General features: G+C 49.8%; 1 protein-coding gene across 1 annotated transcript in view; it reads left to right on the forward strand.

The window, feature by feature from the left end:
• LOC139393333 (ELKS/Rab6-interacting/CAST family member 1-like) overlaps positions 1 to 25494 on the forward strand; it is a 300021-nt gene that overhangs the window by 91901 nt on the left and 182626 nt on the right. Inside the window, exons 5-9 of the mRNA XM_071141918.1 lie at positions 681 to 807; positions 4839 to 4966; positions 19849 to 19926; positions 20950 to 21105; positions 22301 to 22393. Of these exons, the coding sequence (XP_070998019.1) occupies positions 681 to 807; positions 4839 to 4966; positions 19849 to 19926; positions 20950 to 21105; positions 22301 to 22393 (582 nt within the window). The remainder of the gene's footprint in view (positions 1 to 680; positions 808 to 4838; positions 4967 to 19848; positions 19927 to 20949; positions 21106 to 22300; positions 22394 to 25494) is intronic.

The following is a 25494-nucleotide window of genomic DNA, read 5'->3' on the forward strand; positions in this document are numbered from 1 at the left end:
AAGTAGCTTGGATTCAGGAGTTGACATTTACTGAAAGGAGGTGTGTTGTGTTCTCCCATTAAATTGAATTGAATTGAATCTTAATGTTACGTTTCAGGAGAAGACCCAGATGCAGACACTGTTAAAATAACAAAAGTTTATTACAGATCAGAGGTCAGTAATCCAGATCAGAGTCCATAAGGTACAGAACAGCAGGCAGGCTCAGGGTCAGGGTAGACAGAATGGTAAAAACTGGGAAAACTAGAAAACAGGTACTAGAAAATGCACGGCCCCAATGTGTAGGAATAGTTAGGAACTAGAAAGAGATAGGAGCAAGGGGAAAACACTGGTAGACCTGACAAACAAAACAAACTGGCAACAGACAAACAGAGAGCACAGGTATAAATACACTGGGGATAATGGGGAAGATGGGCGACACCTGGAGGGGGGTGGAGACAATCACAAAGACAGGGGAAACAGATCAGGGTGTGACACTTTCCTCTAGGCCAAAGAGATTAATACAGTTGAATTGTGTTGAAAGTAACCTCTAGGCCAAAGAGATGAATACTGTTTGGTTGAATTGTGTTGAATGTAACCTCTAGGCCAAGGTAAATACCATTTGGTTGAATTGTATTGAATGTAACCTCCAGGCCAAAGAGATGAATACTGTTTGGTTGAATTGTATTGAATGTAACCTCTAGGCCAAAGAGTTGTTCCTCCTGAGGAAGACGCTGGAGGAGATGGAGTTGAGGATCGACAGTCAGAAACAGACCCTGGGGGCCAGAGACCAGTCCATCAAGAAACTACTGGAGATGCTGCAGAGCAAAGGTATGGTGGGGTTCACACACACACACACACACACACACACACACACACACACACACACACACACACACACACACACGCCAACACACACACACACACACACACACACACACACACACACGCCAACACACACACACACACACACACACACACACACACACGCCAACACACACACACACACGCCAACACACACACACACACACACACGCCAACACACACACACACACACACACACACACACACACACACACACACACACACACACACACACACACACACACACACACACACACACGCCAACACACACACACACACACGCCAACACACACACACACACACACACACACACGCCAACACACACACACACACGCCAACACACACACACACACACACACGCCAACACACACACACACACACACACACACACACACACACACACACACACACACACACACGCCAACACACACACACACACACACACACACACACACACACACTCTTAAAAGCATTAAAAGTGTGTGAAATTGTACTTCCGGCGCCGACAGAGATGGCCGCCTCGCTTCGCGTTCCTAGGAAACTATGCAGTTTTTAGTTTTTTTACGTGTTATTTCTTACATTAGTACCCCAGGTCATCTTAGGTTTCATTACATACAGTCGAGAAGAACTACTGAATATAAGATCAGCATCAACTCACCATCAGTACGACCAAGAATATGTTTTTCGCGACGCGGATCCTGTGTTCTGCCTTACAAACAGGACAACGGAGTGGATCCTAAGCAGCGACCCAAAAAAAAAACGACTCCGAAAGAGAGGGAAACGAGGCGGTCTTCTGGTCAGACTCCGGAGACGGGCACAGCGCGCACCACTCCCTAGCATTCTTCTTGCCAATGTCCAGTCTCTTGACAACAAGGTTGATGAAATCCGAGCAAGGGTAGCATTCCAGAGGGACATCAGAGACTGTAACGTTCTTTGCTTCACGGAAACGTGGCTTACTGGAGAGACGCAATCCGAAGCGGTGCAGCCAACAGGTTTCTCCACGCATCGCGCAGACAGGAAAAAACATCTTTCTGGTAAAAAGAGGGGCGGGGGCGTATGCCTTATGACTAACGTGACATGGTGCGATGAAAGAAACATACAGGAACTCAAATCCTTCTGTTCACCTGATTTAGAATTCCTCACAATCAAATGTAGACCGCATTATCTACCAAGAGAATTCTCTTCGATTATAATCACAGCCGTATATATCCCCCCCCAAGCAGACACATCGATGGCTCTGAACGAACTTTATTTAACTCTCTGCAAACTGGAAACAATTTATCCGGAGGCTGCATTCATTGTAGCTGGGGATTTTAACAAGGCTAATCTGAAAACAAGACTCCCCAAATTTTATCAGCATATCGATTGCGCAACCAGGGGAGGAAAGACCTTGGACCATTGTTACTCTAACTTCCGCGACGCATATAAGGCCCTGCCCCGCCCCCCTTTCGGAAAAGCTGACCACGACTCCATTTTGTTGATCCCTGCCTACAGACAGAAACTAAAACAAGAGGCTCCCACGCTGAGGTCTGTCCAACGCTGGTCCGACCAAGCTGACTCCACACTCCAAGACTGCTTCCATCACGTGGACTGGGAGATGTTTCGTATTGCGTCAGATAACAACATTGACGAATACACTGATTCGGTGTGCGAGTTCATTAGAACGTGCGTTGAAGATGTCGTTCCCATAGCAACGATTAAAACATTCCCTAACCAGAAACCGTGGATTGATGGCAGCATTCGTGTGAAACTGAAAGCGCGAACCACTGCTTTTAATCAGGGCAAGGTGTCTGGTAACATGACCGAATACAAACAGTGCAGCTATTCCCTCCGCAAGGCTATCAAACAAGCTAAGCGCCAGTACAGAGACAAAGTAGAATCTCAATTCAACGGCTCAGACACAAGAGGCATGTGGCAGGGTCTACAGTCAATCACGGACTACAGGAAGAAACCCAGCCCAGTCACGGACCAGGATGTCTTGCTCCCAGGCAGACTAAATAACTTTTTTGCCCGCTTTGAGGACAATACAGTGCCACTGACACGGCCTGCAACGAAAACATGCGGTCTCTCCTTCACTGCAGCCGAGGTGAGTAAGACATTTAAACGTGTTAACCCTCGCAAGGCTGCAGGCCCAGATGGCATCCCCAGCCGCGCCCTCAGAGCATGCGCAGACCAGCTGGCCGGGTGTTTACGGACATATTCAATCAATCCCTATACCAGTCTGCTGTTCCCACATGCTTCAAGAGGGCCACCATTGTTCCTGTTCCCAAGAAAGCTAAGGTAACTGAGCTAAATGACTACCGCCCCGTAGCACTCACATCCGTCATCATGAAGTGCTTTGAGAGACTAGTCAAGGACCATATCACCTCCACCCTACCTGACACCCTAGACCCACTCCAATTTGCTTACCGCCCAAATAGGTCCACAGACGATGCAATCTCAACCACACTGCACACTGCCCTAACCCATCTGGACAAGAGGAATACCTATGTGAGAATGCTGTTCATCGACTACAGCTCGGCATTCAACACCATAGTACCCTCCAAGCTCGTCATCAAGCTCGAGACCCTGGGTCTCGACCCCGCCCTGTGCAACTGGGTACTGGACTTCCTGACGGGCCGCCCCCAGGTGGTGAGGGTAGGCAACAACATCTCCTCCCCGCTGATCCTCAACACTGGGGCCCCACAAGGTTGCGTTCTGAGCCCTCTCCTGTACTCCCTGTTCACCCACGACTGCGTGGCCACGCACGCCTCCAACTCAATCATCAAGTTTGCGGACGACACAACAGTGGTAGGCTTGATTACCAACAACGATGAGACGGCCTACAGGGAGGAGGTGAGGGCCCTCGGAGTGTGGTGTCAGGAAAACAACCTCACACTCAACGTCAACAAAACTAAGGAGATGATTGTGGACTTCAGGAAACAGCAGAGGGAACACCCCCCTATCCACATCGATGGAACAGTAGTGGAGAGGGTAGCAAGTTTTAAGTTCCTCGGCATACACATCACAGACAAACTGAATTGGTCCACTCACACAGACAGCATCGTGAAGAAGGCGCAGCAGCGCCTCTTCAACCTCAGGAGGCTGAAGAAATTCGGCTTGTCACCAAAAGCACTCACAAACTTCTACAGATGCACAATCGAGAGCATCCTGGCGGGCTGTATCACCGCCTGGTATGGCAACTGCACCGCCCTCAACCGTAAGGCTCTCCAGAGGGTAGTGAGGTCTGCACAACGCATCACCGGGGGCAAACTACCTGCCCTCCAGGACACCTACACCACCCGATGTCACAGGAAGGCCATAAAGATCATCAAGGACATCAACCACCCGAGCCACTGCCTGTTCACCCCGCTATCATCCAGAAGGCGAGGTCAGTACAGGTGCATCAAAGCTGGGACCGAGAGACTGAAAAACAGCTTCTATCTCAAGGCCATCAGACTGTTAAACAGCCACCACTAACACTGAGTGGCTGCTGCCAACACACTGACACTGACTCAACTCCAGCCACTTTAATAATGGGAATTGATGGGAAATGATGTAAATATATCACTAGCCACTTTAAACAATGCTACCTTATATAAATGTTACTTACCCTACATTATTCATCTCATACGCATACGTATATACTGTACTCTATATCATCGACGGTATCCTTATGTAATACATGTATCACTAGCCACTTTAACTATGCCACTTTGTTTACATACTCATCTCATATGTATATACTGTACTCGATACAATCTACTGTATCTTGCCTATGCTGCTCTGTACCATCACTCATTCATATATCCTTATGTACATATTCTTTATCCCCTTACACTGTGTACAAGACAGTAGTTTTGGAATTGTTAGTTAGATTACTTGTTATTACTGCATTGTCGGAACTAGAAGCACAAGCATTTCGCTACACTCGCATTAACATCTGCTAACCATGTGTATGTGACAAATAAAATTTGATTTGATTTGATTTGATTTGATCACTATGGTGTGTATTCCAGGTCTGTCAGCCAAGGCCTCAGAGGAAGACCATGAGAGGACCAGGAGACTGGCTGAGGCTGAGATGCACATCCACCACCTAGACAGTCTACTGGAACAGAAAGACAAGGAGACCAACGCCCTACGAGAGGTGAGGGTGTGTGTGAAGGTATGGCGGAGAGGGGGAGAAGAGAGAGCGAAACAGAGGAGGGGAGTGGAAATAATTCATTCATAACTCCATGGTTACCACAGAGTTCCTCCAGAGTGTCGTCATGTGCTGGTCACGCTCATGTAAACAACACTATGTTATCACAGAACCCTACAGCTAACTGAATTCATGACAACTCTGTTACCACAGAACCCCACAGCTAACTGAATTCATGACAACTCTGTTACCACAGAACCCCACAGCTAACTGAATTCATTACAACTCTGTTACCACAGAACCCCACAGCTAACTGAATTCATTACAGCTCTGTTACCACAGAACCCCACAGCTAACTGAATTCATTACAACTCTGTTACCACAGAGCCCTACTGCTAACTGAATTCATTACAGCTCTGTTACCACAGAACCCTACAGCTAACTGAATTCATTACAGCTCTGTTACCACAGAGCCCTACTGCTAACTGAATTCATTACAACTCTGTTACCACAGAACCCTACAGCTAACTGAATTCATTACAGCTCTGTTACCACAGAGCCCTACTGCTAACTGAATTCATTACAACTCTGTTACCACAGAACCCTACAGCTAACTGAATTCATTACAGCTCTGTTACCACAGAGCCCCACAGCTAACTGAATTCATTACAACTCTGTTACCACAGAACCCTACAGCTAACTGAATTCATTACAGCTCTGTTACCACAGAGCTATAGACAGATAGACAGACCTCACCTTTACTATAGACAGACCTTACCTTTACAATAGACAGACCTTACCTTTACTATAGACAGACCTCACCTTTACTATAGACAGACATTACCTTTACAATAGACAGACATTACCTTTACTATAGACAGACCTCACCTTTACAATAGACAGACCTCACCTTTACAATAGACAGACCTTACCTTTACTGTCGACAGACCTTACCTTTACTATAGACAGACCTTACCTTTACTATAGACAGACCTTACCTTTACTATAGACAGACCTTACCTTTACTATAGACAGACATTACCTTTACAATAGACAGACATTACCTTTACTATAGACAGACCTCACCTTTACTATAGACAGACCTTACCTTTACAATAGACAGACCTTACCTTTACTGTCGACAGACCTTACCTTTACTATAGACAGACCTTACCTTTACTATAGACAGACCTTACCTTTACTATAGACAGACCTCACCTTTACTATAGACAGACCTAACCTTTACTATAGACAGACCTCACCTTTACTATAGACAGACCTTACCTTTACTATAGACAGACCTTACCTTTACTATAGACAGACCTTACCTTTACTATAGACAGACCTTACCTTTACTATAGACAGACCTTAGACAGACCTTACCTTTACTATAGACAGACCTTAGACAGACCTTACCTTTACTATAGACAGACCTTAGACAGACCTTACCTTTACTATAGACAGACCTTACCTTTACAATAGACAGACATTACCTTTACTATAGACAGACCTTAGACAGACCTTACCTTTACTATAGACAGACCTTAGACAGACCTTACCTTTACTATAGACAGACCTTACCTTTACAATAGACAGACATTACCTTTACTATAGACAGACCTTACCTTTACTATAGACAGACCTCACCTTTACTATAGACAGACCTCACCTTTACTATAGACAGACCTAACCTTTACTATAGACAGACCTTACCTTTACTATAGACAGACCTAACCTTTACTATAGACAGACCTTACCTTTACTATAGACAGACCTAACCTTTACTATAGACAGACCTTACCTTTACTATAGACAGACCTTACCTTTACTATAGACAGACCTTACCTTTACTATAGACAGACCTAACCTTTACTATAGACAGACCTTACCTTTACTATAGACAGACCTCACCTTTACTATAGACAGACCTCACCTTTACTATAGACAGACCTTACCTTTACTATAGACAGACCTCACCTTTACTATAGACAGACCTCACCTTTACTATAGACAGACCTAACCTTTACTATAGACAGACCTCACCTTTACTATAGACAGACCTAACCTTTACTATAGACAGACCTCACCTTTACTATAGACAGACCTTACCTTTACTGTCGACAGACCTCACCTTTACTATAGACAGACCTTACCTTTACTATAGACAGACATTACCTTTACTATAGACAGACCTTACCTTTACTATAGACAGACCTTACCTTTACTATAGACAGACCTCACCTTTACTATAGACAGACATTACCTTTACTATAGACAGACCTTACCTTTACTATAGACAGACCTCACCTTTACTATAGACAGACCTCACCTTTACTATAGACAGACCTTACCTTTACTATAGACAGACCTTACCTTTACTATAGACAGACCTTACCTTTACTATAGACAGACCTCACCTTTACTATAGACAGACCTTACCTTTACAATAGACAGACCTTACCTTTACTATAGACAGACCTTACCTTTACAATAGACAGACCTTACCTTTACAATAGACAGACCTCACCTTTACTATAGACAGACCTCACCTTTACTATAGACAGACCTTACCTTTACTATAGACAGACCTCACCTTTACTATAGACAGACCTTACCTTTACTATAGACAGACCTTACCTTTACTATAGACAGACCTCACCTTTACTATAGACAGACCTTAGACAGACCTTACCTTTACTATAGACAGACCTTAGACAGACCTTACCTTTACTATAGACAGACCTCACCTTTACTATAGACAGACCTCACCTTTACTATAGACAGACATTACCTTTACTATAGACAGACCTTACCTTTACTATAGACAGACCTAACCTTTACTATAGACAGACCTAACCTTTACTATAGACAGACCTTACCTTTACTATAGACAGACCTCACCTTTACTATAGACAGACCTTACCTTTACTATAGACAGACCTTACCTTTACTATAGACAGACCTTACCTTTACAATAGACAGACCTTACCTTTACTATAGACAGACCTTACCTTTACTATAGACAGACCTTACCTTTACTATAGACAGACATTACCTTTACTATAGACAGACCTAACCTTTACTATAGACAGACCTCACCTTTACTATAGACAGACCTTACCTTTACTATAGACAGACATTACCTTTACTATAGACAGACCTCACCTTTACTATAGACAGACCTCACCTTTACTATAGACAGACCTTACCTTTACTATAGACAGACCTTACCTTTACTATAGACAGACCTCACCTTTACTATAGACAGACCTCACCTTTACTATAGACAGACCTCACCTTTACAATAGACAGACCTCACCTTTACTATAGACAGACCTCACCTTTACTATAGACAGACCTTACCTTTACTATAGACAGACCTCACCTTTACTATAGACAGACCTCACCTTTACTATAGACAGACCTTACCTTTACTATAGACAGACCTCACCTTTACTATAGACAGACCTCACCTTTACTATAGACAGACCTTACCTTTACTATAGACAGACCTCACCTTTACTATAGACAGACCTTACCTTTACTATAGACAGACCTTACCTTTACAATAGACAGACCTCACCTTTACTGTCGACAGACCTTACCTTTACTATAGACAGACCTTAGACAGACCTTACCTTTACTATAGACAGACCTTACCTTTACAATAGACAGACCTCACCTTTACTATAGACAGACATTACCTTTACTATAGACAGACCTTACCTTTACTATAGACAGACCTCACCTTTACTATAGACAGACCTCACCTTTACTATAGACAGACATTACCTTTACTATAGACAGACATTACCTTTACTATAGACAGACCTTACCTTTACTATAGACAGACCTTACCTTTACTATAGACAGACCTCACCTTTACTGTCGACAGACCTCACCTTTACTATAGACAGACCTTACCTTTACTATAGACAGACCTCACCTTTACTATAGACAGACCTTACCTTTACTATAGACAGACCTTACCTTTACTATAGACAGACCTTAGACAGACCTTACCTTTACTATAGACAGACCTCACCTTTACTATAGACAGACCTTACCTTTACTATAGACAGACCTTACCTTTACTATAGACAGACCTTACCTTTACTATAGACAGACCTTACCTTTACTATAGACAGACCTCACCTTTACTGTCGACAGACCTTGCCAGAACGACACCAGAGGAGAAAGAGGAGAAAGTCAGAGAGTCAGTCTGATCAGCATTCAGACCCACACTTTGACAGGACGGGAATCTCCTCCCCTCCCTCCCTCCCTCCCTCCCTCATTCTGTGGTTCTGTATTCTGGTCAGGCAGTAGCACAGACACCCATTAACCTCCTCCAGCCTCAGAGGAACTGTAGGACGACTCTGACACCTAGTGGGGAGAGGAGGAACTGCACCAGTTTCACCACAACACCAGTCTTGAGAATACATCCACCAAGTGTAAATGAAGTACACCCCTGTTAAATAAACATGGTTTTCCCCAACGATGAAATGGGGAAAGAGTTTGGGAAACACGGCACTAAAATAAGCCACTTTAAGCTACTTCTATAAGCTGAGAAAAAATATTTGTCTTTGTCTTTATGACTGTAATGACCAGACAAGACGTCATGCTGTGAGCCCAGAACAGCCCTCATTCCACCCACTGCTAAACATCAGATCAGTGTCTAGAGGCATTCAACTCTGTGTGCCACATCTGTGTTGCCCGGGGAACCTCATACACAAGGACAGCCCTATCATCTATCCCATAATAACACTGCTTTAGTTCCAGTAGGAATGACTCATCTCCACTGACCCATATTGCTCATGACACAGAGAAAAAGATAGAGAGAGACAGAGAGAGAGAGACAGAGAGAGAGAGAGAGACAGAGAGAGAGAGACAGAGAGAGACAGAGAGAGAGAGAGAGACAGAGAGAGAGAGAGACAGAGAGCGAGAGACATAGAGAGCGAGAGACATAGAGAGAGACAGAGAGAGAGACAGAGAGAGAGAGAGAGAGAGAGAGAGAGAACATGGTGGGGAAGAAAGCCAGGGATGGAGGAAGACAGGGAAGGGGAGCGAGAGGGAGGGAGCGTTGAATTAGAGGTGAGCAATAGAGAAAGGGAGAGGGAGGGAAGGTGTCAGGGAGAGAGAGGGAGGGAAAGTGTCAGGGAGAGAGAGAGAGGGAGGGAAGGTGTCAGGGAGAGAGAGAGGGAGGGAGGGAAGGTGTCAGGGAGAGAGAGAGGGAGGGAGGGAAGGTGTCAGGGAGAGAGAGAGAGAGAGAGGGAGGGAAGGTGTCAGGAAGAGAGAGAGGGAGGGAAGGTGTCAGGGAGAGACAGAGAGAGAGAGGGAGGGAAGGTGTCAGGGAGAGAGAGAGAGAGAGAGAGGGAGGGAAGGTGTCAGGGAGAGAGAGAGAGAGAGAGAGGGAGGGAAGGTGTCAGGGAGAGAGAGAGGGAGGGAAGGTGTCAGGGAGAGAGAGAGAGAGAGGGAGGGAAGGTGTCAGGGAGAGAGAGAGAGAGAGAGAGGGAGGGAAGGTGTCAGGGAGAGAGAGAGGGAGGGAGGGAAGGTGTCAGGGAGAGAGAGAGAGAGAGGGAGGGAAGGTGTCAGGGAGAGAGAGAGGGAGGGAAGGTGTCAGGGAGAGACAGAGAGAGAGGGAGGGAAGGTGTCAGGGAGAGAGAGAGAGAGAGGGAGGGAAGGTGTCAGGGAGAGAGAGAGAGAGAGAGAGGGAGGGAAGGTGTCAGGGAGAGAGAGAGGGAGGGAAGGTGTCAGGGAGAGAGAGAGAGAGAGAGGGAGGGAAGGTGTCAGGGAGAGATTGAGAGAGAGAGGGAGGGAAGGTGTCAGGGAGAGAGAGAGAGAGAGGGAGGGAAGGTGTCAGGGAGAGAGAGAGAGAGAGAGAGGGAGGGAAGGTGTCAGGGAGAGAGAGAGGGAGGGAAGGTGTCAGGGAGAGAGAGAGAGAGAGGGAGGGAAGGTGTCAGGGAGAGAGAGAGAGAGAGAGAGAGAGAGAGAGAGAGGGAGGGAAGGTGTCAGGGAGAGAGGGAGAGAGAGAGAGGGAGGGAAGGTGTCAGGGAGAGAGAGAGGGAGGGAGGGAAGGTGTCAGGGAGAGAGAGAGAGAGAGGGAGGGAAGGTGTCAGGGAGAGAGAGAGGGAGGGAAGGTGTCAGGGAGAGACAGAGAGAGAGAGGGAGGGAAGGTGTCAGGGAGAGAGAGAGAGAGAGGGAGGGAAGGTGTCAGGGAGAGAGAGAGAGAGAGAGAGGGAGGGAAGGTGTCAGGGAGAGAGAGAGGGAGGGACGGTGTCAGGGAGAGAGAGAGAGAGAGAGGGAGGGAAGGTGTCAGGGAGAGAGAGAGAGAGAGAGAGAGAGAGAGAGAGAGAGAGAGAGAGAGAGAGGAGGGAGGGAAGGTGTCAGGGAGAGAGGGAGAGAGAGAGAGGGAGGGAAGGTGTCAGGGAGAGAGAGAGGGAGGGATGGAAGGTGTCAGGGAGAGAGAGAGAGAGAGAGAGAGAGGGAGGGAAGGTGTCAGGGAGAGAGAGAGGGAGGGAAGGTGTCAGGGAGAGACAGAGAGAGAGAGGGAGGGAAGGTGTCAGGGAGAGAAAGAGAGAGAGGGAGGGAAGGTGTCAGGGAGAGAGAGAGAGAGAGAGAGGGAGGGAAGGTGTCCGGGAGAGAGAGAGGGAGGGAAGGTGTCAGGGAGAGAGAGAGGGAGGGAAGGTGTCAGGGAGAGAAAGAGAGAGAGAGGGAGGGAAGGTGTCAGGGAGAGAGAGAGAGAGAGAGAGAGAGAGAGAGAGAGAGAGGGAGGGAAGGTGTCAGGGAGAGAGAGAGAGAGAGAGAGAGGGAGGGAAGGTGTCAGGGAGAGGGAGAGAGAGAGAGGGAGGGAGGGAATGTGTCAGGGAGAGAGATAGGAAGTGAAGGTGTCAGGGAGAGAGGGAGGGAGGGAAGGTGTCAGGGAGAGAGAGAGAGAGAGAGAGAGAGGGAGGGAAGGTGTCAGGGAGAGAGAGAGAGAGAGAGAGGGAGGGAAGGTGTCAGGGAGAGAGGGAGAGAGGGAAGGTGTCAGGGAGAGAGATAGGAAGTGAAGCTGTCAGGGAGAGAGAGGGAGGGAGGGAAGGTGTCAGGGAGAGAGAGAGAGGGAGGGAAGGTGTCAGGGAGGGAGGGAGGGAGGGAAGGTGTCAGGGAGAGAAAGAGAGAGAGAGGGAGGGAAGGTGTCAGGGAGAGAGAGAGAGAGAGAGGGAGGGAAGGTGTCAGGGAGAGAGAGAGAGAGAGAGAGAGAGAGAGAGGGAGGGAGGGAAGGTGTCAGGGAGAGAGAGAGAGAGAGGGAGGGAAGGTGTCAGGGAGAGAGAGAGAGAGAGAGAGGGGGAAGGTGTCAGGGAGAGAGAGAGAGAGAGAGAGAGAGGGAGGGAAGGTGTCAGGGAGAGAGAGAGAGGGAGGGAGGGAAGGTGTCAGGGAGAGAGAGAGAGAGAGGGAGGGAAGGTGTCAGGGAGAGAGAGAGAGAGGGAGGGAGGGAAGGTGTCAGGGAGAGAGAGAGAGAGGGAGGGAAGGTGTCAGGGAGAGAGAGAGAGAGGGAGGGAAGGTGTCAGGGAGAGAGAGAGAGAGAGGGAGGGAAGGTGTCAGGGAGAGAGAGAGAGAGAGAGAGGGAGGGAAGGTGTCAGGGAGAGAGAGAGAGAGGGAGGGAGGGAAGGTGTCAGGGAGAGAGAGAGAGAGAGGGAGGGAAGGTGTCAGGGAGAGAGAGAGAGAGAGGGAGGAAGGGAAGGTGTCAGGGAGAGAGAGAGAGAGAGGGAGGGAAGGTGTCAGGGAGAGAGAGAGAGAGAGAAAGGGAGGGAAGGTGTCAGGGAGAGAGAGAGAGAGAGGGAGGGAAGGTGTCAGGGAGAGAGAGAGAGAGAGAGGGGAGGGAAGATGTCAGGGAGAGAGAGAGAGAGAGAGGGAGGGAAGGTGTCAGGGAGCGAGAGAGAGAGAGAGGGAGGGAAGGTGTCAGGGAGAGAGAGAGAGAGAGGGAGGGAAGGTGTCAGGGAGAGAGAGAGAGAGAGAGAGAGAGAAAGGGAGGGAAGGTGTCAGGGAGAGAGAGAGAGAAAGGGAGGGAAGGTGTCAGGGAGAGAGAGAGAGAGAGGGAGGGAAGGTGTCAGGGAGAGAGAGAGAGAGAGAGAGAGAGAGAGGGAGGGAAGGTGTCAGGGAGAGAGGGAGAGAGAGAGAGGGAGGGAAGGTGTCAGGGAGAGAGAGAGGGAGGGATGGAAGGTGTCAGGGAGAGAGAGAGAGAGAGAGAGAGAGGGAGGGAAGGTGTCAGGGAGAGAGAGAGGGAGGGAAGGTGTCAGGGAGAGACAGAGAGAGAGAGGGAGGGAAGGTGTCAGGGAGAGAGAGAGAGAGAGGGAGGGAAGGTGTCAGGGAGAGAGAGAGAGAGAGAGAGGGAGGGAAGGTGTCCGGGAGAGAGAGAGGGAGGGAAGGTGTCAGGGAGAGAGAGAGGGAGGGAAGGTGTCAGGGAGAGAAAGAGAGAGAGAGGGAGGGAAGGTGTCAGGGAGAGAGAGAGAGAGAGAGAGAGAGAGAGAGAGAGGGAGGGAAGGTGTCAGGGAGAGAGAGAGAGAGAGAGGGAGGGAAGGTGTCAGGGAGAGGGAGAGAGAGAGAGGGAGGGAGGGAATGTGACAGGGAGAGAGATAGGAAGTGAAGGTGTCAGGGAGAGAGGGAGGGAGGGAAGGTGTCAGGGAGAGAGAGAGAGAGAGAGAGAGAGGGAGGGAAGGTGTCAGGGAGAGAGAGAGAGAGAGAGAGGGAGGGAAGGTGTCAGGGAGAGAGGGAGAGAGGGAAGGTGTCAGGGAGAGAGATAGGAAGTGAAGCTGTCAGGGAGAGAGAGGGAGGGAGGGAAGGTGTCAGGGAGAGAGAGAGAGGGAGGGAAGGTGTCAGGGAGGGAGGGAGGGAGGGAAGGTGTCAGGGAGAGAAAGAGAGAGAGAGGGAGGGAAGGTGTCAGGGAGAGAGAGAGAGAGAGAGGGAGGGAAGGTGTCAGGGAGAGAGAGAGAGAGAGAGAGAGAGAGAGAGGGAGGGAGGGAAGGTGTCAGGGAGAGAGAGAGAGAGAGGGAGGGAAGGTGTCAGGGAGAGAGAGAGAGAGAGAGAGGGAAGGTGTCAGGGAGAGAGAGAGAGAGAGAGAGAGAGAGGGAGGGAAGGTGTCAGGGAGAGAGAGAGAGGGAGGGAGGGAAGGTGTCAGGGAGAGAGAGAGAGAGAGGGAGGGAAGGTGTCAGGGAGAGAGAGAGAGAGGGAGGGAGGGAAGGTGTCAGGGAGAGAGAGAGAGAGGGAGGGAAGGTGTCAGGGAGAGAGAGAGAGAGGGAGGGAAGGTGTCAGGGAGAGAGAGAGAGAGAGGGAGGGACGGTGTCAGGGAGAGAGAGAGAGAGAGAGAGGGAGGGAAGGTGTCAGGGAGAGAGAGAGAGAGGGAGGGAGGGAAGGTGTCAGGGAGAGAGAGAGAGAGAGGGAGGGAAGGTGTCAGGGAGAGAGAGAGAGAGAGGGAGGAAGGGAAGGTGTCAGGGAGAGAGAGAGAGAGAGGGAGGGAAGGTGTCAGGGAGAGAGAGAGAGAGAGAAAGGGAGGGAAGGTGTCAGGGAGAGAGAGAGAGAGAGGGAGGGAAGGTGTCAGGGAGAGAGAGAGAGAGAGAGAGGAGGGAAGATGTCAGGGAGAGAGAGAGAGAGAGAGGGAGGGAAGGTGTCAGGGAGCGAGAGAGAGAGAGAGGGAGGGAAGGTGTCAGGGAGAGAGAGAGAGAGAGGGAGGGAAGGTGTCAGGGAGAGAGAGAGAGAGAGAGAGAGAGAAAGGGAGGGAAGGTGTCAGGGAGAGAGAGAGAGAAAGGGAGGGAAGGTGTCAGGGAGAGAGAGAGAGAGAGGGAGGGATGGTGTGAGTGAGAGAGAGAGAGAGAGAGAGGGAGGGAAGATGTCAGGGAGAGAGAGAGAGAGAGAGGGAGGGAAGGTGTCAGGGAGAGAGAGAGAGAGAGAGGGAGGGAAGGTGTCAGGGAGAGAGAGAGAGAGAGGGAGGGAAGGTGTCAGGGAGAGAGAGAGAGAGAGGGAGGGAAGGTGTCAGGGAGAGAGAGAGAGAGAGAGGGAGGGAAGATGTCAGGGAGAGAGAGAGAGAGAGAGAGGGGAGGGAAGGTGTCAGGGAGAGAGAGAGAGAGAGAGAGGGAGGGAAGGTGTCAGGGAGAGAGAGAGAGGGAGGGAGGGAAGGTGTCAGGGAGAGATTGAGAGAGAGAGGGAGGGAAGGTGTCAGGGAGAGAGAGAGAGAGAGGGAGGGAAGGTGTCAGGGAGAGAGAGAGAGAGAGAGAGGGAGGGAAGGTGTCAGGGAGAGAGAGAGGGAGGGAAGGTGTCAGGGAGAGAGAGAGAGAGAGGGAGGGAAGGTGTCAGGGAGAGAGAGAGAGAGAGAGAGAGAGAGAGAGAGAGAGAGAGAGAGAGAGAGAGAGAGAGAGGGAGGGAAGGTGTCAGGGAGAGAGGGAGAGAGAGAGAGGGAGGGAAGGTGTCAGGGAGAGAGAGAGGGAGGGAGGGAAGGTGTCAGGGAGAGAGAGAGAGAGAGAGGGAGGGAAGGTGTCAGGGAGAGAGAGAGGGAGGGAAGGTGTCAGGGAGAGACAGAGAGAGAGAGGGAGGGAAGGTGTCAGGGAGAGAGAGAGAGAGAGGGAGGGAAGGTGTCAGGGAGAGAGAGAGAGAGAGAGAGTGAGGGAAGGTGTCAGGGAGAGAGAGAGGGAGGGAAGGTGTCAGGGAGAGAGAGAGAGAGAGAGGGAGGGAAGGTGTCAGGGAGAGAGAGAGAGAGAGAGAGAGAGAGAGAGAGAGAGAGAGAGAGAGAGGGAGGGAAGGTGTCAGGGAGAGAGGGAGAGAGAGAGAGGGAGGGAAGGTGTCAGGGAGAGAGAGAGGGAGGGATGGAAGGTGTCAGGGAGAGAGAGAGAGAGAGAGAGAGAGGGAGGGAAGGTGTCAGGGAGAGAGAGAGGGAGGGAAGGTGTCAGGGAGAGACAGAGAGAGAGAGGGAGGGAAGGTGTCAGGGAGAGAGAGAGAGAGAGGGAGGGAAGGTGTCAGGGAGAGAGAGAGAGAGAGAGAGGGAGGGAAAGTGTCCGGGAGAGAGAGAGGGAGGGAAGGTGTCAGGGAGAGAGAGAGGGAGGGAAGGTGTCAGGGAGAGAAAGAGAGAGAGAGGGAGGGAAGGTGTCAGGGAGAGAGAGAGAGAGAGAGAGAGAGAGAGAGAGGGAGGGAAGGTGTCAGGGAGAGAGAGAGAGAGAGAGGGAGGGAAGGTGTCAGGGAGAGGGAGAGAGAGAGAGGGAGGGAGGGAATGTGTCAGGGAGAGAGATAGGAAGTGAAGGTGTCAGGGAGAGAGGGAGGGAGGGAAGGTGTCAGGGAGAGAGAGAGAGAGAGAGAGAGAGGGAGGGAAGGTGTCAGGGAGAGAGAGAGAGAGAGAGAGGGAGGGAAGGTGTCAGGGAGAGAGGGAGAGAGGGAAGGTGTCAGGGAGAGAGATAGGAAGTGAAGCTGTCAGGGAGAGAGAGGGAGGGAGGGAAGGTGTCAGGGAGAGAGAGAGAGGGAGGGAAGGTGTCAGGGAGGGAGGGAGGGAGGGAAGGTGTCAGGGAGAGAAAGAGAGAGAGAGGGAGGGAAGGTGTCAGTGAGAGAGAGAGAGGGAGAGGGAGGGAAGGTGTCAGGGAGAGAGAGAGAGAGAGAGAGAGAGAGAGAGGGAGGGAAGGTGTCAGGGAGAGAGAGAGAGAGAGAGAGGGGGAAGGTGTCAGGGAGAGAGAGAGAGAGAGAGAGAGAGGGAGGGAAGGTGTCAGGGAGAGAGAGAGAGGGAGGGAGGGAAGGTGTCAGGGAGAGAGAGAGAGAGAGGGAGGGAAGGTGTCAGGGAGAGAGAGAGAGAGGGAGGGAGGGAAGGTGTCAGGGAGAGAGAGAGAGAGGGAGGGAAGGTGTCAGGGAGAGAGAGAGAGAGAGAGGGAGGGAAGGTGTCAGGGAGAGAGAGAGAGAGAGGGAGGGAAGGTGTCAGGGAGAGAGAGAGAGAGAGAGAGGGAGGGAAGGTGTCAGGGAGAGAGAGAGAGAGGGAGGGAGGGAAGGTGTCAGGGAGAGAGAGAGAGAGAGGGAGGGAAGGTGTCAGGGAGAGAGAGAGAGAGAGGGAGGGAGGGAAGGTGTCAGGGAGAGAGAGAGAGAGAGGGAGGGAAGGTGTCAGGGAGAGAGAGAGAGAGAGAGACAGGGAGGGAAGGTGTCAGGGAGAGAGAGAGAGAGAGGGAGGGAAGGTGTCAGGGAGAGAGAGAGAGAGAGAGAGGGAGGGAAGATGTCAGGGAGAGAGAGAGAGAGAGAGGGAGGGAAGGTGTCAGGGAGAGAGAGAGAGAGAGAGGGAGGGAAGGTGTCAGGGAGAGAGAGAGAGAGAGGGAGGGAAGGTGTCAGGGAGAGAGAGAGAGAGAGAGAGAGAAAGGGAGGGAAGGTGTCAGGGAGAGAGAGAGAGAAAGGGAGGGAAGGTGTCAGGGAGAGAGAGAGAGAGAGGGAGGGAAGGTGTCAGGGAGAGAGAGAGAGAGAGAGAGGGAGGGAAGATGTCAGGGAGAGAGAGAGAGAGAGAGAGGGAGGGAAGGTGTCAGGGAGAGAGAGAGAGAGAGAGGGAGGGAAGGTGTCAGGGAGAGAGAGAGAGAGAGGGAGGGAAGGTGTCAGGGAGAGAGAGAGAGAGAGGGAGGGAAGGTGTCAGGGAGAGAGAGAGAGAGAGAGGGAGGGAAGATGTCAGGGAGAGAGAGAGAGAGAGAGAGGGAGGGAAGGTGTCAGGGAGAGAGAGAGAGAGAGAGAGGGAGGGAAGGTGTCAGGGAGAGAGAGAGAGAGAGAGAGAGGGAGGGAAGGTGTCAGGGAGAGAGAGAGAGAGAGGGAGGGAAGGTGTCAGGGAGAGAGAGAGAGGGAGGGAGGGAAGGTGTCAGGGAGAGAGAGAGAGAGAGAGGGAGGGAAGGTGTCAGGGAGAGAGAGAGAGAGAGAGGGAGGGAAGGTGTCAGGGAGAGAGAGAGAGGGAGGGAGGGAAGGTGTCAGGGAGTTTTTATATTATTTAGAGAACAGCAGTAGCTGCTCCTTGTCTTTTCTTAGCAGAACAGTAGTAGGCAGTAAACTCATAAAGATCTCTCTGACCTCCCTGTACCCTTTAACACTCTCCTGTGACATGCAAGTGCACCCTGTGGGTGTGTACATTGCCAATTGCTGAGAAATTAGGCGCAATGTCTGTCTGTCTGTCTCCTCTCAATTCCAATTCAATTTAAGGGTTTTATTGGCATGGGAAACATATGTTAACATTACCAAAGCAAGTGAGGTAGATAATATATAAAGTGAAATAAACAATAAAATATGACCAGTAAATGTTACACTCACAGAAGTTACAAAAGAATAAAGACATTTGAAATGTCATATTATGTCTATATATATACGGGCTCTACTGGACTTTCCTGTGGAACTGAACGGGCTGCAGTGGTTCAGACACACAGCGTTGGATGGAGAGAATAAACATGTCCACATGATTTGACAAGGATACATCCACATGTCACACAGAGTCTATTTTCTGTTTATGTGAGGAAGAGAATCTATGGGAGTCTGTGTGTGTGTCCATGCATTTACAGTCATCGTGTGTGTGTGTGTGTGTGTGTGTGTGTGTGTGTGTGTGTGTGTGCACTGTACAGTCCATTTCCACCACCGCCCCCAGCACCAGAAGCTCTCTCTCCTTTGTTAGTCCTGTCTTCTCCACTAGAAAGGCTGCCCTAGTTCTCTATGTGGAATCCTCAGCACAACTCCCATTAGTTCTCTCTGTGGGACCCTCAGGACAACTCCCATTAGTTCTCTCTGTAGGACCCTCAGGACAACTCCCATTAGTTCTCTCTGTAGGACCCTCAGTACAATTCCCATTAGTTCTCTCTGTAGGACCCTCAGTACAACTCCCATTAGTTCTCTCTGTAGGACCCTCAGTACAACTCCCATTAGTTCTCTCTGTGGGACCCTCAGTACAACTCCCATTACTCTCAACTCCCAACTCTCTCTCTCTCGCTCTGTCTCTCTCTCTCTCTCTCTTTCTCTCTCTGTCTTTCTCTCTCTCGCTCTCTCTCTCTCTCTCTCTGTCTCTCTCTCTCTCTCTTTCTCTCTCTGTCTCTCTCTGTCTTTCTCTCTCTGTCTCTCTCTCTCTCTCTCTCTCTCTCTCTCTCTCTCTCTCTCTCTCTCTCTCTCTCTCTCTCACACCATGCTGTTGTGTTCTCTCCTGGTCATGATGACAGTCACCATGCTGTTGGGTTCTCTCCTGGTCATGATGACAGTCACCATGCTGTTGGGTTCTCTCCTGGTCATGATGACAGTCACCATGCTGTATGTTCTCTCCTGGTCATGATGACAGTCACTGCTGTTGTGTTCTCTCCTGGTCATGATGACAGTCACCATGCTGTATGTTCTCTCCTGGTCATGATGACAGTCACCATGCTGTATGTTCTCTCCTGGTCATGATGACAGTCACTGCTGTTGGGTTCTCTCCTGGTCATGATGACAGTCACTATGCTGTTGGGTTCTCTCCTGGTCATGATGACAGTCACCATGCTGTATGTTCTCTCCTGGTCATGATGACAGTCACCATGCTGTTGTGTTCTCTCCTGGTCATGATGACAGTCACCATGCTGTTGGGTTCTCTCCTGGTCATGATGACAGTCACTATGCTGTTGGGTTCTCTCCTGGTCATGATGACAGTCACTATGCTGTTGGGTTCTCTCCTGGTCACGATGACAGTCACTTTGCTGTTGGGTTCTCTCCTGGTCATGATTACAGTCACCATGCTGTTGTGTTCTCTCCTGGTCATGATGACAGTCACTATGCTGTTGGGTTCTCTCCTGGTCATGATGACAGTCACCATGCTGTTGGGTTCTCTCCTGGTCATGATGACAGTCACTATGCTGTTGTGTTCTGTCCTGGGCGTGCTAACCACCACCATGCTGTACCCTGTCTCTCCTCAGGAGCTGCACCGACGGAGCTATGAAGGAGCCCCTGAATCAGCCAAGACCAAGGCCCTGCAGACCGTCATCGAGATGAAGGTGAGAGCGAGAGAGAGAGAGAGAGAGAGAGAGAGAGAGAGAGAGAGGGAGAGAGGGGGAGAGAGAGAGGGGGAGAGAGAGGGAGAGAGAGAGGGGAGAGAGGGGGAGGTGAGAGAGAAAGAGAGGTTGGTTGGTTAGAGAGAGAGAGAGAGAGAGAGGAGTGAGAGAGCGAGAGAGGGAAGAGAGAGAGAGAGGGGGAGAGAGAGGGAGAGAGAGAGGGGAGAGAGGGGGAGGTGAGAGAGAGAGAGAGGTTGGTTAGAGAGAGAGAGAGAGAGAGAGAGGTTGGTTGGTTAGAGAGAGAGAGAGAGAGAGAGAGAGGAGTGAGAGAGAGAGAGAGAGGGAAGAGAGAGAGAGAGAGGGAGAGAGAGAGAGAGAGAGGTTGGTTAGAGAGAGTGTGTATGCTCATGTTTCACTTAGAATGCCAAAGTGAGACCGTCATCAAGATGAAGGTGTGTGTGTTGTGAGAGATTGACTTCCTGTACAATGTGGTGAGAGATTGACTTCCTGTACAATGTGGTGAGAGATTGACTTCCTGTACAATGTGGTGAGAGATTGACTTCCTGTACAATGTGGTGAGAGATTGACTTCCTGTACAATGTGGTGAGAGATTGACTTCCTGTACAATGTGGTGAGGGATTGACTTCCTACACAATGTGGTGAGAGATTGACTTCCTGTACAATGTGGTGAGAGATTGACTTCCTGTACAATGTGAGAAACTGTAATATTACAACGTGAGTCATATGAGTCACCCTTTACAGTGAAACTCTAACTTACGAGCCTTTTCCCAACTATTCAGAGTTAAAAAGTGTGAAAAATGTGCAAAAAATAGGAAATAGTAGGAAATAGCAACACAATAAAATAACTATAATGGTGTTCCTGGACCTCGAGGAAGTGTGTGTGCGTGTGTGTGTGTGTGTGTGTGTGTGTGTGTGTGTGTGTGTGTGTGTGTGTGTGTGTGTGTGTGTGTGTGTGTGTGTGTGTGTGTGTGTGTGTGCCTAACTGTGTGTGTTCTCTTGTGGTAGGACTCTAAGGTCCAGTCTCTGGAGCGAGGTCTGAGGGACCTGGAGGAAGAGATTGAGACGTTAAAGTCTAACGGGGCTCTGAGCACTGAGGAGAGAGAGGAGGAGATGAAACAAATGGAGGTGTACAGATCCCACTCCAAGTTCATGAAGAACAAGGTAACAACACAACTACAGCTGACTCAGTACAGAACTCTGTCTAAAGAGCATGTTGATTATCATTCAGCTTCTGTGACAGATGCATCTGGTCTTCAGTTCTCTGTGTTTTCTAGTGGAACCAGCATCCTGCCCTGTACACTAGAGACAAGCATGTGTCCATCTGGTCTTCAGTTCTCTGTGTTTTCTAGTGGAACCAGCATCCTGCCCTGTACACTAGAGACAACCATGTGTTCATCTGGTCTTCAGTTCTCTGTGTTTTCTAGTGGAACCAGCATCCTGCCCTGTACACTAGAGACAAGCATGTGTTCATCTGGTCTTCAGTTCTCTGTGTTTTCTAGTGGAACCAGCATCCTGCCCTGTACACTAGAGACAACCATGTGTTCATCTGGTCTTCAGTTCTCTGTGTTTTCTAGTGGAACCAGCATCCTGCCCTGTACACTAGAGACAACCATGTGTTCATCTGGTCTTCAGTTCTCTGTGTTTTCTAGTGGAACCAGCATCATGCCCTGTACACTAGAGACAACCATGTGTTCATCTGGTCTTCAGTTCTCTGTGTTTTCTAGTGGAACCATCATCCTGCCCTGTACACTAGAGACAAGCATGTGTTCATCTGGTCTTCAGTTCTCTGTGTTTTCTAGTGGAACCAGCATCCTGCCCTGTACACTAGAGACAACCATGTGTTCATCTGGTCTTCAGTTCTCTGTGTTTTCTAGTGGAACCAGCATCCTGCCCTGTACACTAGAGACAACCATGTGTTCATCTGGTCTTCAGTTCTCTGTGTTTTCTAGTGGAACCAGCATCCTGCCCTGTACACTAGAGACAACCATGTGTTCATCTGGTCTTCAGTTCTCTGTGTTTTCTAGTGGAACCAGCATCCTGCCCTGTACACTAGAGACAACCATGTGTTCATCTGGTCTTCAGTTCTCTGTGTTTTCTAGTGGAACCAGCATCCTGCCCTGTACACTAGAGACAACCATGTGTTCATCGACTATCGTGTTCTTGTTACCAATGATTGACTGCTTGTGGAAACTTTTCCAAGGTTATATAGAAAAGACCATCTTGTATGCAAGGTGGTTGTTGATTGGCTGTCCAAAAGCTGGTTACTGATTGGCCCTGTGTTGCCTATATCATGGCTCCTGATTGGTGGTGGTGCTTATCGTCCTGGTAACAGCCAGGTAACTGACTCTCCTGACAGGTAGAGCAGCTGAAGGAGGAGCTGTCTCAGAGAGAGGTCCAGGGGGAGGAGCTTAAGCAGAAGGCTGCCGACCTGCAGCAGGAAGTGTCTGCCGTAAGGAAGGACTTCACCACACAGCGCTCGCTCTCTCTCTTTAACCTGTCAACTCTGACCTTTTAACCTCGTAGAACCTTTCTGACCTCCACAACACAGCAGCCTTGCCTTACTGACCCTCGCTAAAGAGAATACCCATGTGACTGCTGTGAGAGGAAACCCCAGTATGAGGCTAGAGGAACTCAGATAAGTGGTGTGAGAGGAACCCCAGTATGAGGCTAGAGGAACTCAGATAAGTGGTGTGAGAGGAACCCCAGTATGAGGCTAGAGGAACTCAGATAAGTGGTGTGAGAGAAACCCCAGTATGAGGCTAGAGGAACTCAGATAAGTGGTGTGAGAGAAATCCCAGTATGAGGCTAGAGGAACTCAGATAAGTGGTGTGAGAGGAACCCCAGTATGAGGCTAGAGGAACTCAGATACGGTGTGAGAGGAAAACCCAGAATGTTCACTATTAGAGAAATATAGATCATTCACCTTGAGAGAAACCCAGATAATTGTTGTCTGCAAAGCTTGGACTGCCTCTAGTCCAGCTACTTATTCAGTTATATCAGTGCCGGAAGGAGCTAGACCTGGGCCTGCTGGGCCTGCTAGACCTGGGCCTGCTGGGCCTGCTAGACCTGGGCCTGCTGGGCCTGCTAGACCTGGGCCTGCTAGACCTTGGCCTGCTGGGCCTGCTAGACCTGGGTCTGCTGGGCCTGCTAGACCTGGGCCTGCTGGGCCTGCTAGACCTGGGCCTGTTAGACCTGGGCCTGCTGGGCCTGCTAGACCTGTCCTATCATTGTATGAGGACAGGAAGAACATTTTCCAGAAGGGAAATGAGAAACTTCCCTCTCAGAAACTTCAATAGAAGCGGTGATCTATTGATTAGCAGAGAAACACCAGTAACCCTGAGGACAGTATGATCCACGGTTTCTACGTAGAGGTGACATCTTTTGGAAAGAGTGTGTGAGTGTGAGTGTGAGTGTGAGTGTGTGTGTGAGTGTGTGTGTGTGGACAGAGTTTGGAAGGCAACAACACGGCAGCAGGATGAAACACTTGACTGGTACCAGTCGTATCAGTCCAGACACAGTGTTACTACAAAGGCAGGTTGTGTGGGCGGCTGCCCTGTCAGATGCGGTCACTGGGTCTCTCGTCAGGTCAGGGAGGCAGAGCTGCCCAGTGCTGCACTGAGAGGTCTGGCATCACACTACACTCTCTGGGACACTTTCATCTTTCCCTCTCTGTTGTCATCCTTTCTTTCTATTTTTCTCTGTCTTGTTCCCTCAGCGCTGGTTGGAGTAGAGCTGTGAACACTAACAACCACAGCACCATGTTTATGGCTTCTAGTATTTCTCTCTCTTTCTCTTGGTTGTTTTTAGCATGCCTCTTCTCTAGGGTGACTGCTGGACAGGCTACAGTAGATGTACACTAGACTACTAAGCTGCTTGTTCTAACCTCTCTCTCGCTTTTGTTCTGTTTCTCTTGTTTTTTGCACACATTTTCGCCATGGTTACAGCTGGTGTCATAAATATAGTTCTGTTGTTTATTCTAACCTCTCTCACTTTCTCTCCCTCTCTCTCTCTCCCTATCTCCCTCTCTCCCTCTCTCTCTCTCTCCCTCTCTCCCTCTCTCCCTCTCTCCCTATCTCCCTCTCTCTCCCTCTCTCTCCCTCTCTCTCCCTCTCTCTCTCCCTATCTCCCTCTCTCTCTCTCTCTCTCCCTTTCTCTCTCTGCCTCTCTCTCTCCCTTTCTCTCTCTTTCTCTCTCCCTTTCTCTCTCTGCCTCTCTCTCTCCCTTTCTCTCTCTGCCTCTGCCTCTCTCTCTCTCTCTTTCTCTCTCTCTGTCTCTCTCTCTGCCTCTCTCTCCCTTTCTCTCTCTGCCTCTCTGCCTCTCTCTCTCCCCTCTCTGCCTCTCTCTCTCCCTTTCTCTCTCTCTCTCTCTCTCTCTCTCTCTCTCTCTCTCTCTCTCCTCTCCCTCCCTCCCTCTCTCTCTCTCTCTCTCTCTCTCTCTCTCTCTGTCTCTCTCTCTGTCTCTGTGTCTCTCTCTCTGTCTCTGTGTCTCTCTCTCTCTCTCTCTCTCTCTCTCTCTCTCTCTCTGTCTCTCTCTCTTTCTCTCTCTGTCTCTCTCTCCCTTTCTCTCTCTCGCTCTCTCTCTCTCTCTCTCTTTCTCTCTCTCTCTGTCTCTCTCTCTCTTTCTCTCTCTCTCTTTCTCTCTCTGTCTCTCTCTCTCCCTTTCTCTCTCTCTCTCTCTCTCTCTCTCTCTCTCTCTCTCTGTCTCTCTCTCTGCCTCTCTCTCCCTTTCTCTCTCTGCCTCTCTGCCTCTCTCTCTCCCCTCTCTGCCTCTCTCTCTCCCTTTCTCTCTCTCTCTCTCTCTCTCTCTCTCTCTCTCTCTCTCTCTCTCTCTCTCTCTCTCTCTCTCTGTCTCTCTCGCTTTCTCTCTCTCTTTCTCTCTCTGTCTCTCTCTCTCCCTTTCTCTCTCTCTCTCTCTCTCTCTCTCTCTCTCTCTCTCTCTCTCTCTCTCTCTCTCTCTCTCTCTCTCTCTCTCTCTCTCTCTCTCTCTCTCTGTCTCTCTGTCTCTCTCTCTCTCTACTATGGTATGTGTTTGTGGATGGCTAGCTGCTGTGAACACATAATGTGGACATTGTGTAGAAGCAGATAAAATGACAGCACCCACACTAAATAATTGATGTTTTGTTCACTCGTTGCTGACACTGCAAAAACATCCCCACAATAACAAACCTCATCAGCTACAGTGGGGAGGTATTAACAAACCCCATCAGTTACAGTGGGGAGGTAATAACTAACCCCATCAGCTACAGTGGGGAGGTAATAACTAACACCATCAGCTACAGTGGGGAGGTAATAACTAACCCCATCAGTTACAGTGGGGAGGTATTAACTAACACCATCAGCTACAGTGGGGAGGTATTAACTAACCCCATCAGCTACAGTGGGGAGGTATTAACTAACCCCATCAGCTACAGTGGGGAGGTATTAACAAACCCCATCAGTTACAGTGGGGAGGTATTAACTAACCCCATCAGCTACAGTGGGGAGGTATTAACTAACCCCATCAGCTACAGTGGGGAGGTATTAACTAACCCCATCAGCTATAGTGGAGAGG

The sequence above is a fragment of the Oncorhynchus clarkii genome, chromosome 33 (genome assembly GCF_045791955.1).
Source record: "Oncorhynchus clarkii lewisi isolate Uvic-CL-2024 chromosome 33, UVic_Ocla_1.0, whole genome shotgun sequence".
Taxonomy (NCBI): Eukaryota; Metazoa; Chordata; class Actinopteri; order Salmoniformes; family Salmonidae; genus Oncorhynchus; species Oncorhynchus clarkii.